Below are 18860 nucleotides of genomic sequence, written 5' to 3'. Positions count from 1 at the left end.
TCTTTCATTACAAGCCATTAAATTTCGACGTGCCACAGTATTTTTTACAATGAAAAAAATCAACTATCGTGCAGTGATAGAATTTTTGTATTTGGAAGGTGTAAAAGCAAAGGAAATTTATGAGTATTGAAAGGGAATAAGGACTCTTCGCCATCGATTAGTGAAGTAGAAAGATGAGATGCTGAATACTTATATAAACGTGGTCGTTCAAGCCTTAAACACGATTCACGTCAAGAACGTCCAAAAACAGAAACAATACACATATCGGAGGGATAGTTTGCTCTCCTTCTCAACGCATACAACAATTGCCACTGAAGTCCAAAATTGCAACAAGGTCCTCATCAAATCGCTTGCCGGCAGCACGTGGAGCAAAGGCAAAGAAATGTGCTATCGAGATTTAAGGCAACAAGCCGGCCGGTTTTAAACTATGCTACGCCTGTCTGGTCGCCTGGAACCAGTGATCGCAGTGGACAAAGCTACAGACTTGTCAAAACACTGCTATTAGGACTGCGACAGGATGTCTTCTGATGTCCCCTCAACAACATGTACATGACGAGGCCTATATACTGTCTGTCAAGGATCATAATAAACTGCTCAGCAAGCAGTTCGTGTTAGGGTGATACCGCAGGTTCCACCCAGGCAGACACCTGCTTGAGCCTGAGAAGTCTCCCAGGCACGTTAGGAGGCACCTCCTCAATTATATGGACGAGATCCAGGACAAAACAGATTGGCAATTACTGGACAATTAACGACATTCATCGGGAGACACTTACCACGTTCTTAGGCTCCCGACACCCGAATGCCGTCATCGGAGTCGAACTACCACCCTTTGCAGACGAAGAGCTCCAACTTCCCCTCAAGTCCCGCATAACTTTGGCACAACTACTTTCTGGATACTGTAGCAGGTTAAAGTTTAACCTATCCAGAATTGTCCCCGATATATTAAACATATGTCCGGCATGTGAAGGCACCCCACAGGACACTAACCACCTTTTCACATGCGCCATCAAACCCATTCATCCTAACACCCCTCTCCCTCTGGACCCAACCAGTTGAAACTGCAAGTTTCCTGGGCCTACCGTTAGATGAGCTAGATGAAGACGACAGGTGATTTACACTACACTGGCAAGACAAAGTTACTGCTACAACAACAACAACAGAAGCAACACCAGAATACGTAGAAAAAATACAGGATATGGTATTGGAAAATCATTTGGTGACTGAAAGATGTTTAGTAGAAGACTTAGGTATCTCACTAGGCAGTGTAAATAATATTTTGATCGAAGTATTGAGTTTCAGAAAGCTGTGTGCGTAATGGTTGCCGCATTCGCTAACAATCGAACAAAATCACATTTGAATGCGACTTTCCCACCGACACTTTCAGCGTTTTCGAAAGGATAGAGTGGATTTTGTGCATAAACTCATCACTATGGATGAGATTTGGGTCTATCACCATGATTCTAAATCAAAACAGGAGGCTAAAGAGTAGTGCGAACCTGGCTCTTCCGCTCTGAAAATAGTTCGTATACAGAAATCGGCAAAGGAGGTGTTAACATCGGGTTTTTGGAGTGCGAAAGGAATTTTGTTTATGGATTACTTGCAAACGGGTAAAAGAATAACTTTTGATTATTGTATTGTAACTTTTAGACCAGGTCATCCAAGAGATTTGTCAAAAAAGTGCCCAATTTGGAAAAGAAAAACTTTCTTTTACATCACGGCAGTGCACCGTGTTAGGAGAGAATTTTGACAATGGCTTAAATCCACAAATTAAAATACTCAAATTGTTGGAACATTTACCGTATTTACCAGATTTGGCCCCTAGCAACTTCCATCTGTTTCCAGACCTATAAAAATGCATGCGTGAAAAGCGCTTTTCAACAAATTATGGGGACATAACAGCTGTGGAAGCTTATTATGCAGCTCTTCCAAATTCTCACTTCAGGGATGGAATTCATAAATTGGAATCTCGTTGTAACAAGTGTATTGATGTTCAGGGAGACAATACTGAATAATAAATTGTATTTGAAACCATAAAATTGTGTTTTTCTTATCAAACCGCAAAACTATTGTAATTGAACAACCTAGTACTATACTTATGCCCAAAAATATTACTATATTTCTCAAATAACCAAATTTTGCGGAATCGACTTTTGTTTCTCGAAGTGGCCGAGCAATGGGTGCATTATTCGCAAATTTAGTCTTAAAGTTTTCCCCCTTGAAAGGATTAGAATTGCGAAGACTGCTTTGTGGAACATTAAGCTCATCTTTCCTCGATCTATCAGTGAATATTCCATCATATTCGAAAATTTTTCTGAACATATTTTTTTCTTTTTTTTTCATATATATTAAAAAAATGCGAACATGCATTTTGCATGGAAAAAAAGGAAGAAAAGGAAAAGATTTGTCAAAAATCAAAGATATTTTGTGGTTACTTGCACTTTGCATACTACGAAGCGTATTTTTAAAGTAAGTACCGTTTTTAAATTACGCCGCCGCAGCGCTGCGGTCACCGTTTAGCGCATGCGCGTCGTGTAGCTACATCTGTTGGGAAGCCACAGACGTCATTACGGAACCATCCGATCGAGTCTACATCAGTTTGCGTGAAAATGCCTCCACCTATTGAGAATCCCGCCGACTGTGAAGTACGTGCTGTAATACGGTTTTTCTGTGCTCAAGACTTCAAATTAGTTGACATTTATCCCCAAATCAGTGAAGTGTATGGTGAAAACATTATGAGTGATGCTGTGGTGCGGAAATGGGTTACGCCCTTTAAAGCTGGGCGCACAAACAATCATGATGAGGAACAAAGTGGGAGACCATTACCGATGAACTGATTCAAAAAGTGGACTGTAAAGTGAAAGAGATCTGACGATTCACAATTTCGTCCTTAGCTGAAAAGTTTCCTGCTGTCTCAAGAAGTGTTCTTTACGACTGTGAAGCAGTGGTTATCTAATCAGGGGGCAATCTTCTTTGACGAAGGCATACAAAAGCTGGTCCCAAGATACGATAAATGTCTCAATAGTAATGGGAATTGGGTAGAAAAGTAGAGTAAAGTATGTTATGTTCTTTCAAGTGAAAAAATTATTTTTGGATAAAATTTACTTGTAGTTTTCAAAACGGTACTTACTTTAAAAATACGTTTCGTAAAATTCAATGGGCTATAAAACTGCGACCGCCGTAACTGAATGGGTTGGTGCGTGACTACCATTCGGAATTCGGAGAACGTAGGTTCGAGTCTCCGTGAAACACCAAAATCAAGAAAACGTTTTTTCTAATAGCGGTCTCCCCTCGGTAGGCAATGGCAAACCTGTGAATGTATTTCTGCCATGAAAAAAAGCTCCTCATAAAAAATATCTGCCGTTCGGAGTCGGTTTAAAATTGCAAGACGTACGCCACAAATAGAAGGGGGAGCTTGACCAAGCATTCAAAAAGGATGTAAACGCCAATTATATATATATATATATATAAAACTGCATGGTCAGAAAAATTTAAAAAGTTCCGGTTAAGAAGGTCAAAGTATTGATGAAATTTTCATAAAGTTTTGAAAAATTAGGTACAAAGTTTGAAACTTTGCATTATATTATAGTTTTTCTTGTTAAATAAACTATATTTTTTATATAGTTTATATATATATATATATAAAAAGTAGTGGTGTGTCTCTAATTCTGCAATGGAATGTAAAGTGTAACCTCTCTTAACGGACATCTCTACGAGTATTAGCCGAACAACTCGCTTGAGCGCACATAGTTTTCTATACCAACTCTTATGTTACGTACTTTTGAATGGACACCTCTCTTGGACAAACAAAAGCTGGAAACAGCTAAGAGAGCTTTCGCTGTATATGAGAAGGAATTTTATGAGTACGAATACAAGTATTTATAAATTCACCGACTGACGTCTTTTCGGTTTAACGGAACTTTAAATGATCAATTATCAGTGCATCCTTAATAATATAGAATGTACAAGAAGACATATAGAGTTTCTTGGAGACTTTCCGTAGTTCTAAAGACGCCATAGACAAATCAATGCAGCCTCCGTCTAAGCTAAGGCGAGGCATTTTCAGCCATGCCAAACTCCTCTGAACATCTATAAGAGAACTAAGAACCGCAAATAGGCTTGTGCCCTATCTATTTTGTATGAAAGGAGGATTATTGAACAGCGGATCGAATTGATTACACAAAATCTTATTGCAATATTCCACTGATTTTTTTTATTACTTAATTCTTAGTATAAATTGACTAAAACCGCCATTACTTGTACATTGTTTTTGCTTTAAAAAGCGTTAAAGTCAAACCCGCAATTTGTATCCGGGTATGATTCTTTAGACCTATGAGGAAATATTTACTGGTTTGCTATCGCGTGGCTCATTCACTTATTTACTTGTCCAAAAAATATAATATATGTATGTATGTATTTGCATATGCCTATTATCGTATTGGCTTCTAACTGGTAATCATAAAGTAAGAACAAGTATTTATCAGCTCAATTATAAATATGAAATTGAATACCAGGAAGAAATTACCATGAAAAGATAGGCGCTTTGTTTCTAAGCCAACTTCATTTAGCTTTTGATAAAAACATGACAATAAATATGAATATCTGGGACAATGTACTTTACTTAAGAATGCAACATTTATCGTTTCATACCAGACTACATCAAGTTTTTTGTTTACTTCAAGAAATACTGATTGAAGTAATTGGAGTGCTAGTGGTAATTCTATGATTTGCTGCAATTTGATAAACAAATTTACGATTAACAACCCCATAGACATGATTTGGTTAAAAGAAAAATACATTTGCCTTACTAGAAAGACGTGTTTTGCGTGAAATTTGGCGCCTTAGCCTTTCTAACATCAGCAAATGCTGAAATGCAATGTTCAAATAGAGTCTGTAAAGGATGCAAATCCATACCGCCTTCAATAATACATCAACAAACTAAAAAACATATTTTTATGAATTTTTTCAGATTTTATAAAGAAACCACTTTAAAATTTTCAGCAGTTTTTTAAATTAAAAAATGCATTGTAGAGAATTTATGTGAAAAGTCTGCAATCTGACTTCATGAGAGTATTTCGAAATTACTTTACATAAATATATTCACAGCTATTCGTGTTCAGTGATGTCATTTACGTAGGCTTTAAGAAAAGCAAAGCAACGCTTGATTCAGCGATAAGGCCAACTAGCTAAGTAAGTAACTTATTTTCTAAAGGAAGGCAAGAAAAACAAAAAACAATAACGTTTGTATAGATATTTTCCATTTCTCATTGACACACTTAATTGCAAACTGCAATCGGCCGTGCGACTGAAAAATAACATCGAGGCAAATAGGGAACATAAATGCGACTAAGTAGCGCAAGTAAATAAATGATGTGAATACTGTAATGCGATTACAAGCCGATTACCAGGTTATTTGCCCAACAAAAGCAAAATGCCAGTGAAGAATTTACAATGTACTAAATCAATTAAAAGTATAAATTAAATATTACTGCCTTTTCTGCTGAATGAGTCTCTGTAATCGTTTACAGCATCGATGTGGAAAAATTAATAAATAAATTCTAAATAAAGTAGTCACTTTAATTTACTCACAGCTTAAGGGGAATCCTGCTTTAGAAGGTCAAGCAGAACGCATGAGGTGTGGAAGAACATGCACTCGGAGCTAATCTAGGTATGAAAATCTATAACTAAGAATTCCAAATTTGTAGAGACTAATTTCAATTTCAAGTGCCCGGCTGTATTTTAACCGCACTTCACCCACTTTTGATTTTTACGAAACTGGGAGACGTAATTGAAAGAAAACAACTAAGCAATCAATTTGAATATGCTTAAAGCCTGTCCATGTTAAAAAAGTAAAAAATTACCATCTGTTCCGATCAATGCAGTCAGCCCTTATTGGAAGCGGCTCACTTCTTACGAGGGCATCACAAATGAATGAATCAAGTCAAAAGAACTTGAATTTTTCGTCAGAGGAATCCGTATGCTGGCTGAAGGATGGAGTAAAATTGTAGCTTCTTTGGTGGCCAAATTTGAGACGACCGGGTTAGTAAACAATCAGCCAACACCCGTACGTTCAAGGAACGCAAGATCAGCCGAGAACATTGCCGCGGTCCGTGAAAGTGTACAGCAGAACCCGAGGCAGTCTATTCCTCGCGGTGCACTAGAACTTGACCTTTCCCAGACTTCAACTTGGCGAATTTTGCGTCGGGACTTGGGCCTACACCCGTACAAGATCCAACTGACCCAGGAGCTCAAAGTTGATGACCATAGACAACGCCGTTTGTTCGCTGACTGGGCTTCGAATCGTTTGGAAGAGAATCCTAGTTTTGGGCGAAAAATCATCTTTAGTGACGAGGTGCATTTTTGGATGAATGGCTGTGTTAACAAACAAAATTGCCGTATATGGGACGACACCAATCCACATGAGGCTCACCAGGTGATAATGCATCCTCAAAAAGTTACCGTTTGGTGTGGATTTTGGGCCGGCGTCGTCATTGGTCCGTACTTTTCTGAAAACGACGTTGGTGAGGTGGTCACCGTCAACAGCGAGCGCTACACAACGATGATAACCAATTTCTTATGGCCCATATTGAACCATATGGACCTAGGCGACATGTGGTTCCAGCAGGACGGCGCTACGTGCCACACAGCAAACGCCACGATTGACATTCTGCATGAACGATTTGAGGGTAAGGTTATCTCTCGCTGGGGTGATGTGAATTGACCACCAAGGTAATGCGATTTGACCCCGCAAGACTTTTTCCTGCGGGGTTTCTTGAAGTCTCAGGTCTATGCAAATAAGCCACAATCGACCGATGCTCTAAAGGTGAACATAACACAGGCCATCGCTCAAACTCAGCCGGATCTATGCGGAAAAGTCATTGAAAATTGGACCACTCGGATCCGTTCCACCGTAAGAAGCCGAGGCGGGCGTTTGAATGATGTCATATTCCACACTTAATGGCATATATGCGCCTTCCAAATAAAAAAATCGCTAGATGGCTAATCTTGACTATACGATGCTTCCAATATAACCTCCAATTCTAGCACTTGGAGCTTACAGTGCGTCGATAAAGATTTGTGTGGCTGAAGAATGCATTGATTTGTTGTTTTTTACCACCATTTTGGAACGCTTTAACACTCAATTGACTTCAAAAACACAAAACTATTAGGGAACTTTTTTAGGCATAATGCCACTTTTAAATCGCCGTATAGCATAACCGAATCCAATAGTATATAAGTACATCGTATGTAGGTATGGCTAACGAATGACAGTAAGTGCAAAATGCTCAGCACTTTTTTTGATTAATATTAGTATTCGTCCGATTATTTTTGTGTTGACTCATAATATGGGAAAATCGTTTAAGGTACTTATGAACATTCTTACTTTGGTAATTTCTGATTAATTTCACTATCATAAATCTATCCATCACCCTAGAGTTCCAGTGTGGAATACAGTGAAAACAGTGTGGATTAATTTGACTATCTTTAATTTCTTTTTTGATTTCAATTTCTGCTGTAAGTATTAGTTATTTAATGTTTTGTTCCAACGTCCACTTCTTCAAACGATTTTTTCTGTTTTTATTTAGTGATTATGCCATACAAATTATTTAATTGGAAATGACATGAATAATAACCTAAATATATAGTTACCCTGTATATCACAATAGTAATTGCAAAAAGTCCGCTCTATCGCGATAGTTTTTTTTCTGTAATGCACAAATTTAAAAAGAAAACTAAATACTTTCCTAGGAGGCCACAACTAGGATTTCCCCATTAGGTTACTCATACGCCACGGTAGCGTTTTGGGTATAGCGCGCTTTGTAATACAATATAAATAATGCATACGGTAGATAAATATTTTTGATATATTATTTTAATAAATTCTCGTGGTACTTACTAATAAGGTGTATCATGAAGGAGCCAAAGACGACCATCCATCCCCAGCCACCATCTGGTGGCACTGGCGTCAGAACATCCTCTACCAAATCACAATTGCCATTTGCGTTTTTATTTTTGCGCGCTGGTGCATGTACCATTTTTGTATGTGTGTATGTGTTTAGTACAAATTACTTAAAAAAGTAAACAATATGAGGAATGTTTAGAAAAGCTACTAAGCTGAGCGTAGAAAATTTCAGTTGAGCAAACGAGCCAATTGGACGTCTTAAACGTAGATCAGTCTGTTAGATATGCACATACATATAATTTCTTTTGCATGCTCAACGTCCAGTGGCACAACTTCACAGCAAATTGCACCGTTAAATCAACAAACGAACCACATTAATTTATTTTGCGTGCTGTTGGCATGCAATTTGTACTCAATTGACGCCACTGCAACTTGGAATTGTTCAATTCCGAACAACCCACTCAAAATGCAATCACTGCTTTCTGCTTGAACTGACTTTTAGCCAAGTTATCATTGCTTGTATATATCTGTCTTTTTGTCCTTCTTGCTTTCTGTCTTTCTTGGTACTTGGTTAGCTTTTTATGCGAAAAACAATTATAGTTGGCGCTCGCTGTGGTTGGGACTGTTATTGGCGTTCTTTTTGCTTTTACTTTCCTTCTAAGTGATCCGCTACGTTTCACGCCTTTTCATTTAGTATTTCATACAGTTGATTCCTGTGCGTTTTATTTGTTTATTTGTTCTTGTTTTGCTGTAAGAAAAAAATAGAGAAGTAGATTTATTTAGAGTTGTAGGAATGTAGAATTGTATGTTTTCATGTTTATATATTTGTGTATGGATGTATTTGTATATTCCCGTAGCATGCAGAAAATTGAGGTTACGCTTCAAATGAATATGGAAAAGTGAAAGGGAAGAAGTGTGAAATTGAAATTGACACCTTACGATTGGGTGCCTGAGCTTAAAGGATATCAAATTCTTTCCACTGTAAATACGAGTACAAGTAACGATAGAAGGCGTGGAGTAATATGATTTAAAATGGGAGCGGTGTCAATTTCTGAATTACCATATTCTTTAGGGTTAAAATCCGGAAAAAATGTGAAACAAATTCTAAACAGCCTAAAGTCCTTTCTGTACTTTCGAAATTCTGTGATGACAAAATAATGCAAAATTAAGTATTTTCTAAAAATGGTAGCCCTTCAGCAGGCAGTGGTAAATTTTCGAAAATATTTCTGCCATGAAAAAGTTCCTCCGCCTGTTGTTCGGAGCCGGCATAAAACTGTAAACCCCTTGATTTGTCGAAAAACAACAGGGCGTATAGCGCGAAGATATGTACAAGTATATGTATAAGTGTTTTGAATGAAAAACTTGTGTTTATAAAAAACTCAAAAAGAAGTGAAAACAATTGATCATCCCACAATAATATATCGATGTTAATTTCTAACACGATTTTGAAATACATAACTTTTTTTATTATTATTATTAGATGCTGTATTCGTAGTGCCTGGAAGATAGGCATTTGTAGAAGTCAACAACTTCTCCTCCACGGCTGTATTTATGGCCGTCATGCAACTTACGCTTTCTAGGTCCGAATTTGATTCGTCCGCAATACTTCTTGAGCCTGACCACTTCGATGTAGTAGCATTTCGACTGCTGGGGCCTGCAACCACCTCGGCAGATGTGTGACCGCTGGCGATACTCAGTGGATAATCAAGTTCTGCATCTTTTCGCCCAACATAAAAGTGATGAAGGGAGAATTACAGACTTTGTAAATAGCCTTAGTTAGACCTCTTACTGCTTTGCACCTCGCATCTTCGTCACCTTTCTAATATCAAATTTTGAAAATTCGGTTATTAAAAGTGGAACGGGGGTGAGAAGAAGAAGAAAATAATCCTCTGATTGGGTTTCAACATGCTGGAAACCCAGTCAGAGGATTTTTGCTGAATTCTTTTCCGCCATTCTTTTTGTAAGTAGCAACAACTATGTCTACTAACTCAGTCTCTCCAATATCATTGTCATACCGCAAAAATGAGAAGGAGATACCAATGCGGCAGGAGAAAACTGCGAGCACAACAGCCAAGGGATGAAAATCGAAACTATCGATGGCAACCGCTGCATGGCGATAATAAAATTCAGTAACTACTCAAGCCTGATTTCTTACTAAGTATACAGAGAACCTGAGGTCAAGATGTCCCAATCTCAGCCCGCCAAACGGAAGAAAGTTGAGTAGTTATAGTGGGTAAGGTATCATTACAAGTATGAAATACGAGCATTTACTAATTAGAAATTGTGGAAAGTAAGACTAGCTAATGAGAAAGTTCCTTATATCAGAACTTGGGCATATCGCCTCTAAATGTCTTAGATACCTACGATTATTTGGTTGCCTCGGATTCAAAACCCACAATAGGCATGAAACATCAACTTATAGAGAAAGTAGTTTCTACTGACGGTCGCAGCTCAGCTGATCTTGCGTACTCTGAAAACAAGGCGCTTCTTACAGAATTTCTGTGGCCGATAAGCTGAGAAATTAAGCCGTCCTAGTGATCCAGAGCTCGAAAATTTAGGATATTTTCAGATATTTTTTTTACAATAAAAAAAATGAAAAACGATGTTTGAATTTTTTAGGCTTTTTGTTTAACTTCTTTTACATACAATAATAAAAAAAAATTTAATTTTAATAATTTTAAAAGTGGTCCTGAAGTTGACCCTCTCGAAAAGTTGGACCTGAACGGTGTTGTCCACTTTGGCTCTTCTATTTATGTGAAACAGAAAAATCAAAACAATTATTAATCAGTATGACTGACGAATGGGATTAGGCAATTGAAACGCAGAAAATGGCAATGGATAGGTCACACATTGAGAAAACCACCAGATAGCACCACGAGAATGGCAATGGACTGGGAGCCGCAAGGGGGCAGAGGTTGAGGTGGACTAAAAGACATTTGGAGAAGGTCGATGCTGCGCGAACTGGCAGATGCCGACATCTCATGGGCCGGTGCATAAACAATAGCACAGAACCGTGTACGATAGAGCAGTCTTGTTGAAGTCCGATGCTCTCGAGAAGAGTGAACAAAGAAACAGAATTACTGTAGCTATGTCCCGTACTAGAATAAAAAAAAACCATTTGACGAAATGGCGGGGTTTTGAATTTGACACTCTAAAAATCGGGTTTTTTCTCAGTTTTTTAATAAAAAAAAATACGAAATAATTGAATATTAATATGATTGTACTGCAGGCGATACCCACTGATGTTGTTTTGAGATAATTGAGTTTAATGTTTTGTATGTGGCCGCGTGACAAATCTGATTCTACCTGCTAAAATGGCTATAGAATCGAAAATACTGGGAATACGCTTCCAAATTTGATAGTTTATTCTTAAAGTCCTATACTTTCGAAATATCAAAAAAAAATCGATTTTTTGAAAATTCTAGACCAACAGGACCCCTTACCCTGCCGACTGAGTTCAAACTCACAGTATAAATTTATCTTCAAGCTAATTATAGAAAAAAACTGGCACAAAATTAATCATCCTATATTGTTTTTGAATAATTTTTTTAATAATATAATATACAATTTGCAAAAATTATAAATCTTTTGATAGGGGGTTTAATTTTGCGCTACTTTGTGTAAACTACAAGCGGGGAAATACTTTGTTTCAAATTTGTTTGAGCCGCAATGAAACGTGGTCGGATTTACTAGAACATATATTTAATGACCCTTTTGCCCAGTGCTGACTTTTAGAATGTTTACTTTGACCTTTTTCTTTATTCACTCTTTATGGAGTCTATCTATTCAACACATTCGCGTATCGCCACCCAAGTCATTGTTGGCAGTTAGGATTTCGAATTTGTAAGAGATTTCGTTTATCTAAGAACCAGCACTAACACCGATAACAATGCCAGCCTTGAATCTCTCTTGCCAAGAAGTGCTACTTTGGACTAAGTAGGCAAATTAGTAGTAAAGTTCTCTCTCGAAGACACTCTATAAGGCTCTCATCATGCCCGTCCTAACGTATGGCGCAAAAGCGTGGACGATGACAACATCCGATCAGATGTCCCTTGGAGTGTTTGAGAGAAAGAGTCTGCTCGGCCAAAATCGCTTAAGCGGTTAGCGTGCCGATTAAGAAGAAGAAGAGGATGTATTCTTACAGGAACTAATAATACCGTAATCAATATTAGTGCTATTCGTATTATAAATGCCATAAAAGGTCAATAACACTCTCAGCCATGCAAATCCACAACCAAAAGTTACTTAACTTACTGGAGATCAAAAATAAGGAAACCTCCTCCTTATCAACTTACAAAAAAACACCATTCATTAAAAATAGCAAAAAAAAAAAAAACAACAATCAGTGGATGATGAAATTCTTATGTATTTTGCAAACTCGAGCCCCCAAGAATTTTCCATTCTGCGGTCAAAGATTAATGCGAGTTGAAGTGACATTTAAATTATCAAAGACAAAATAATTTTCAAGAGCTCAATATTAGCTTTTTAAATCGAAAAAAGTACGAGCAGGAAGCCTTAACTGTAAATATTATTATCACCTAATTCAGCGCTATTTATATATTTTTATAGTTATTTGTGTATAAATCATAATTAAATGATCAACAGCGACCAATGCAAAAAAATTATAGTCCCACATGAAACCTTGTATTGGCAAGCAAACCTGCACGCACGTACGGGTAATTAGTTTAAAGAAAAACATATGAGATTGAACGCTGCTTATCAGGGAGGTGAAAAAATAAAATCAAGAAATAACTGACCTAAGCACGTGATGTGCAACATGTGAAGATTGTGTCGGCGCAGAATATATATCGCTCCCTAAATACAAAAGGGTCAAAACTCAAAATGTACTTCTGCTCAAATATGAACGAGACGTTATCAATAAAACGGTCCGCGGATGACATATGACAAAAATACATTTTTTGTTTTTTGGTAGGACTGTTATAAGCTTACATGACAAATTTCAGCATGATATGTCACATAGTTTGTTTTCTGTGCTACTGTAAACAAGTGAAGCTCGAGTGTGGAAAATTTTGAGTTGTGACCCTTTTGTATTTAGGGTGCGATATATTGACATGCACTTGAATGTATTTACTTGTGAATAAAAATTTCCATTCATTTTCATGCATAAAGAAACACTTTTTAATTTAAAAATAAACTAGCAGCTTCTGTTGGTAAGAGGATTCGCCACGGATTTTATAATAAATAAAAAAATTATATGTTTTATTATGTCTTACTTTGGGGAGATTAAACGGTTGTTGAGGGGTTTTTTCATAGCAGAAATATGCTAGGAGTTTTGCCATTGCCTACGGAACAGCATCAAGAGGCGCGCCACAAGTTTGTTGAGTTAATCTGGGCTTAGCGCGGGATTGATGTGTTCAAGTACATTTACTGATGCACCGCCCCGAAGTTATTATAAAGGCACCGCCTATTGCCAAGTTTTGATTATTTGCTTATTTAATATTTAATTAAAATTATTTTTTTATAAAAATATAGTTCTAACTATCATCCATGTATATGGGTATACGTTCCATTTTAATGTTTGTGAAAACACACACGTGCACAGATTGTGTTTGGGAGACCTTATTTAAAGCGGTTTGTAATGTGGCTGTCGATTCGCTTTCAGTTCCACCAACTCCAATCAGTGCAGCTCTTCAAACGTTGCTGTGACGTAATTAAGAGCAGACGGTAGGTCAAGTGTGAAGATAAGGTACAGTAGGGGAGCAAGAGAGCGACCTTGCGGCACTTCTAAGTACTTTGAAAGTAGCGATCTGATAAGTACGACTACAAGATTTCGTAGCACTGTTTGGTAAGTATTCATTTTAGTTTAACAAGCAAACCTGCTTGACAAACTTTATCGGATGCCTTTGTCATATCGAGGAATATGGCAAAACATGTTTTTTTTTGTTTTCGGGTGATTTTTCTATTTCCTACGGGATCCTGTGTGTCTGGTCGATTGTAGAATATTTACTTCAAGAACCAAACTGATGTGTTGGAATTATTTTTTTTCTTGCTATTATTTTGCTGAGTCGGTTAATCAACAGCATTTCAAATAGAAGTAATATAGGTATATGTGGTGAAACCTCATGTCCCTAAATATTGTAGTACAAAAGAAAAATGTATAGTTCATTCCATGAAACAAAAACAAAGTTCGTCTATACAAGTCTACACAAGATTTATAAAAACTCGATCAAATTTTCATTAAATTTTTCATCAACTTCTTAAAGAAATTTGTGTACATAACTTTTCCGTACATTAAATTTTAGCCTCATAAAGTGAAAGTTTAAGGTGGCTAAAAATTCTTGTTGATTTTTAATGATTTTTTCCCCTGAACGTGTTGCCTATTTTCTCCATATAACGGATGCGTGCATTTTTTTATTTTTTAATAATAGGGAGATACCACAAGCTGTCAAAGTGGTAATACTTCAGATGACTTACCACGTATGAGACTAGGTTACGGAAAAGAGGAACGATTTTACGATTGGTTTGTTTTATTTGGAAGAAAACGTCTCAGCGAAAAAAATTTTCTAAAACCTACTCAATTGAAACTTGAACTTTTTTGTACTAAAAATTTAGTTGGAAACAGAATTTTGTGTATACAACTAAACTCTTAGAACAAAGAAGTGAAGATTTTAAAATTTTCAGAATTTTTTTAAATTACACTTTTTGTACTAAAAATTTTGTTGAACCCACAATTTTTGTATAAAACTAAGCACAAAAAAGTGAAAATTTCAAAAATTTCAGAATTTTTTATGTGATAAGAATATTTTGTACTATGAATTTAGTTGAGTCGAGAATTTTTGAAGTACCAAGTATTTAGTTGAACCCAGAATTGTTTAAGTTCTAAGAATTTTTGGCACTAAGAATTTAGTTGAGTCGAGAATTTTTGAAGTACTAAGAATTTAGATCAACCCAGAATTGTTAAAGTACTAAGAATTTTTTGTACTAAGAATTTAGTTGAGTCGAGAATTTTTGAAGTACCAAGAATTTAGTTGAACCCAGAATTGTTTAAGTACTAAGAATTTTTTGTACTAAGAATTTAGTTGAGTCGAGAATTTTTGAAGTACCAAGAATTTAGTTCAACCCAGAATTGTTAAAGTACTAAGAATTTTTTGTACTAAGAATTTAGTTGAGTCGAGAATTTTTGAAGTACCAAGAATTTAGTTGAACCCAGAATTGTTTAAGTACTAAGAATTTTTGGCACTAAGAATTTAGTTGAGTCGAGAATTTTTGAAGTACTAAGAATTTAGTTCAACCCAGAATTGTTAAAGTACTAAGAATTTTTTGTACTAAGAATTTAGTTGAGTCGAGAATTTTTGAAGTACCAAGAATTTAGTTGAACCCAGAATTGTTAAAGTACTAAGAATTTTTGGCACTAAAAATTTAGTTGAGTCGAGAATTTTTGAAGTACCAAGAATTTAGTTGAACCCAGAATTGTTAAAGTACTAAGAATTTTTTGTACTAAGAATTTAGTTGAGTCGAGAATTTTTGAAGTACTAAGAATTTAGTTGAACCCGGAATTGTTTAGGTACTAAGAATTTTTTGCACTAAAAATTTAGTTGAATCCAGAATTTTTGAAGTACTAAGAATTTTCTGCACTGAGAATTTAGTTGAACCCAAAACTTTTGAAGTACTAAGAATTTTTTGTACTAAGAATTTCGTTGAACTCAGAATTTTTGCAGTACTAAGAATTTTTTGCACTAAGAATTTAGTTGAGTCGAGAATTTTTGAAGTACTAAGAATTTAGTTGAACCCAGAATTTTTTAAGTACTAAGAACTTTTTGCACTAAAAATTTAGTTGAGTCGAGAATTTTTGAAGTACTAAGAATTTTTTGCACTAAGAATTTAGTTGAGTCGAGAATTTTTGAAGTACTAAGAATTTAGTTCAACCCAGAATTGTTAAAGTACTAAGAATTTTTTGTACTAAGAATTTAGTTGAGTTGAGAATTTTTGAAGTACTAAGAATTTAGTTCAACCCAGAATTTTTTAAATACTAAGAATTTTTTGCACTAAGAATTTAGTTGAGTCGAGAACTTTTGAAGTACTAAGAATTTAGTTCAACCCAGAATTGTTAAAGTACTAAGAATTTTTTGTGCTAAGAATTTAGTGGAGTCGAGAATTTTTGAAGTATTAAGAATTTAGTTCAACCCAGAATTGTTAAAGTACTAAGAATTTTTTGTACTAAGAATTTAGTTGAGTTGAGAATTTTTGAAGTACTAAGAATTTAGTTCAACCCAGAATTGTTAAAGTACTAAGAATTTTTTGTACTAAGAATTTAGTTGAGTTGAGAATTTTTGAAGTACTAAGAATTTAGTTCAACCCAGAATTTTTTAAATACTAAGAATTTTTTGCACTAAGAATTTAGTTGAGTCGAGAACTTTTGAAGTACTAAGAATTTAGTTCAACCCAGAATTGTTAAAGTACTAAGAATTTTTTGTGCTAAGAATTTAGTGGAGTCGAGAATTTTTGAAGTATTAAGAATTTAGTTCAACCCAGAATTGTTAAAGTACTAAGAATTTTTTGTACTAAGAATTTAGTTGAGTCGAGAATTTTTGAAGTACTAAGAATTTAGTTCAACCCAGAATTGTTAAAGTACTAAGAATTTTTTGTACTATGAATTTAGTTGAGTCGAGAATTTTTGGAGTACTAAGAATTTAGTTCAACCCAGAATTGTTGAAGTACTAAGAACTTTTTGCACTAAAAATTTAGTTGAGTCGAGAATTTTTGAAGTACTAAGAATTTAGTTGAACCCAGAATTTTTTAAGTACTAAGGAAAGAGTCTTTCTTTTGTTTTTATTGAATTCAACTGTTATTTTAGCTCGAAGCTATTTACTTTCTCATGAAAATAGAAAACAAGTTTAATTTGAAGAATAATCACTTTTGCTCAGTAAAAAAATAAAAACAAAAATGTTTAATATATTTCTAATTAATATTAAAAATTAATCGCTGTTCTTGGGCAGAAGCTCAAACACTGCCATTAGTAAATGGCTTTTTTATTGCTGTTTGCGGATTTGTTTTAACACCTCATCAGAAATGCTTATGTAGATGTGTGAGAGGTTACTTACTTTGCCTTATCAACTTCCTCTCTATGTTTTTCTATTGCTTTGGCTGCTTGGGTCATCAGAGGTCGCTTATTTCGATTACGCAAAGTGACTCTCGTTTTGAGAGCTGAGTTTTGAATTACTTTTAAGTACTCCAATCGGCTGATACCTAACGTACGAAAAATGTTTGATAGCCAAGCAAAAGTGGGCAGCATTCTTTTGTATGTGCGTATGTATAGTAAATAATTTTATACGTGAATTTTTAATTGCCAGGCATTTAATCTGGTAGAAAGCGGTTACAAAAATTACTTCAGGGTAGCGCGTACAGTCAACATTAAAATTTATTATTATTACAAATACAAAAAAAGAGATATTTACTAGAAGAAAAATAAATACAATGTAAATAAAAATCAGATTTTCAATAAAAGTTTAGCTATATGAGTAAGAATTTTTTATATGAGTTGAAATTCAAATTATTATATATCTTCCTCTACATGGAATAAACCTATTAAAATTAATAATTAACATTATAATAATTTAATATAGTGGACATTTTCAGTGATAGCCAGGCGGCGATAAAATCCTTCACAAAACAGTTGACAACTTCCAAGGTAGCACTGATTTCAGGCATAGCGGGACATTGTTTAATAGGTAGGCTTCAACCTAACCTTACCTAATATATGAACTAGAAAGGCAGATATTTTTGTTTCCCTTGTTCACTCCTCTCGGGAGCAATCTTTTTTTTTTTTTTTTTATAACTTACTTTATTTGCAATCTATCTACTATAAGACATTCAGCAAATTAGATCTTATAAGATAATGGCAGCGGTAGTTTTGCCTTTGTGCAAATCTACATAGAAATTACAACAGCTTATTAACTTGTACAGTTCGTTCTTAAATTATTAAAATTAATTAGTACTTCAAGATTGCTTAAATTCATTGTTTGTTAATATTATCACTTAAGATTAACTTACTTAATTTTACCTTAAAGTTTATAGGTTGAGTAGATTCATACTAGAGGAATGGCAAGTCTAATATATGATTGCGTTTTAACCGTATAGTTTCATTGGTTGTGTCTAATAAACAAATAGCAGCTGGATTTATGTGATTAGATAATCGTTTCAGATATCTAGTACTATATTTTCGAATTTCATTCTTTACAAAAGGAATACCTAAGTCCTTATGGATAGATTCATTGGTAATAAACCAAGGGGCATTAACAAGGCTTCGCAATGTTTTCGATTGGTAACGTTGCAAGATCTCCACATTGGAGTTGCTAGCAGTTCCCCATAGCTGTATTCCGTAGGTCCAAATGGGTTTCAGAATAGCTTTGTAGATCCGTATTTTGTTTTCTAGGCTAAGTTGAGAGTTACGGTCAAGCAGCCAGTGCATACGTGTTGTTTTAATTTTTAGTTGTTGTTGCTTAGCCTGAATGTGACTTTTCCACGTGAGGCGTCGATCAAGATGCATCCCTAAATATTTAACTCTGTCACTAGTGGGAATTTGTTTATTATTTAAAAATACAGCAGGGCATTGCTCTCTTCTTAATGTAAAAGTGACATGTGTAGATTTTTCGGAATTAACTTTTATTTTCCATTTGTTAAGCCAAGACTCCAAAATTTGGAGTTGATTTTGCAAAAGATATGAAGCTTCTACAGGGGACTCGTTATAAGCGATAAATGCTGTATCATCAGCAAAAGTTGCTACTTCTATGGTTAAAATATTGTCATCTCTTTGGCATGCCAGATCTCATTCTAAGGCGTGATTAGAAGAGGATCACTGCCGATCGCAAGCAAAGAGCTTCTCGTGAGATCCAGACTAATCTGGCACACTTACATTCGGAGAATTTCAAGAATCACCCCTCGTAACCGAATGAGGTGGTGCGTGACTACCATTCGGATTACCTAGGTTTGGATCTCCAAG

The 18860-nt window shown here is 35.5% G+C and overlaps 1 protein-coding gene across 6 annotated transcripts in view; it reads right to left on the bottom strand.

Moving 5' to 3' along the window:
• Nucleotides 1-18860, bottom strand: part of LOC128857809 (riboflavin transporter RibJ) — an 83163-nt gene that overhangs the window by 27196 nt on the left and 37107 nt on the right. For all 6 annotated transcript variants that reach the window (XM_054093581.1, XM_054093583.1, XM_054093580.1 and 3 more), the window contains one exon: nt 7895-8648. In XM_054093581.1, coding sequence (XP_053949556.1) covers nt 7895-8033 — 139 coding nt within the window. In that variant the 5' untranslated portion in view covers nt 8034-8648. The remainder of the gene's footprint in view (nt 1-7894; nt 8649-18860) is intronic.

This window comes from Anastrepha ludens, chromosome 3 (genome assembly GCF_028408465.1).
Source record: "Anastrepha ludens isolate Willacy chromosome 3, idAnaLude1.1, whole genome shotgun sequence".
Classification (NCBI taxonomy): Eukaryota; Metazoa; Arthropoda; class Insecta; order Diptera; family Tephritidae; genus Anastrepha; species Anastrepha ludens.
This window is presented reverse-complemented; position numbering and strand designations above follow the sequence as displayed.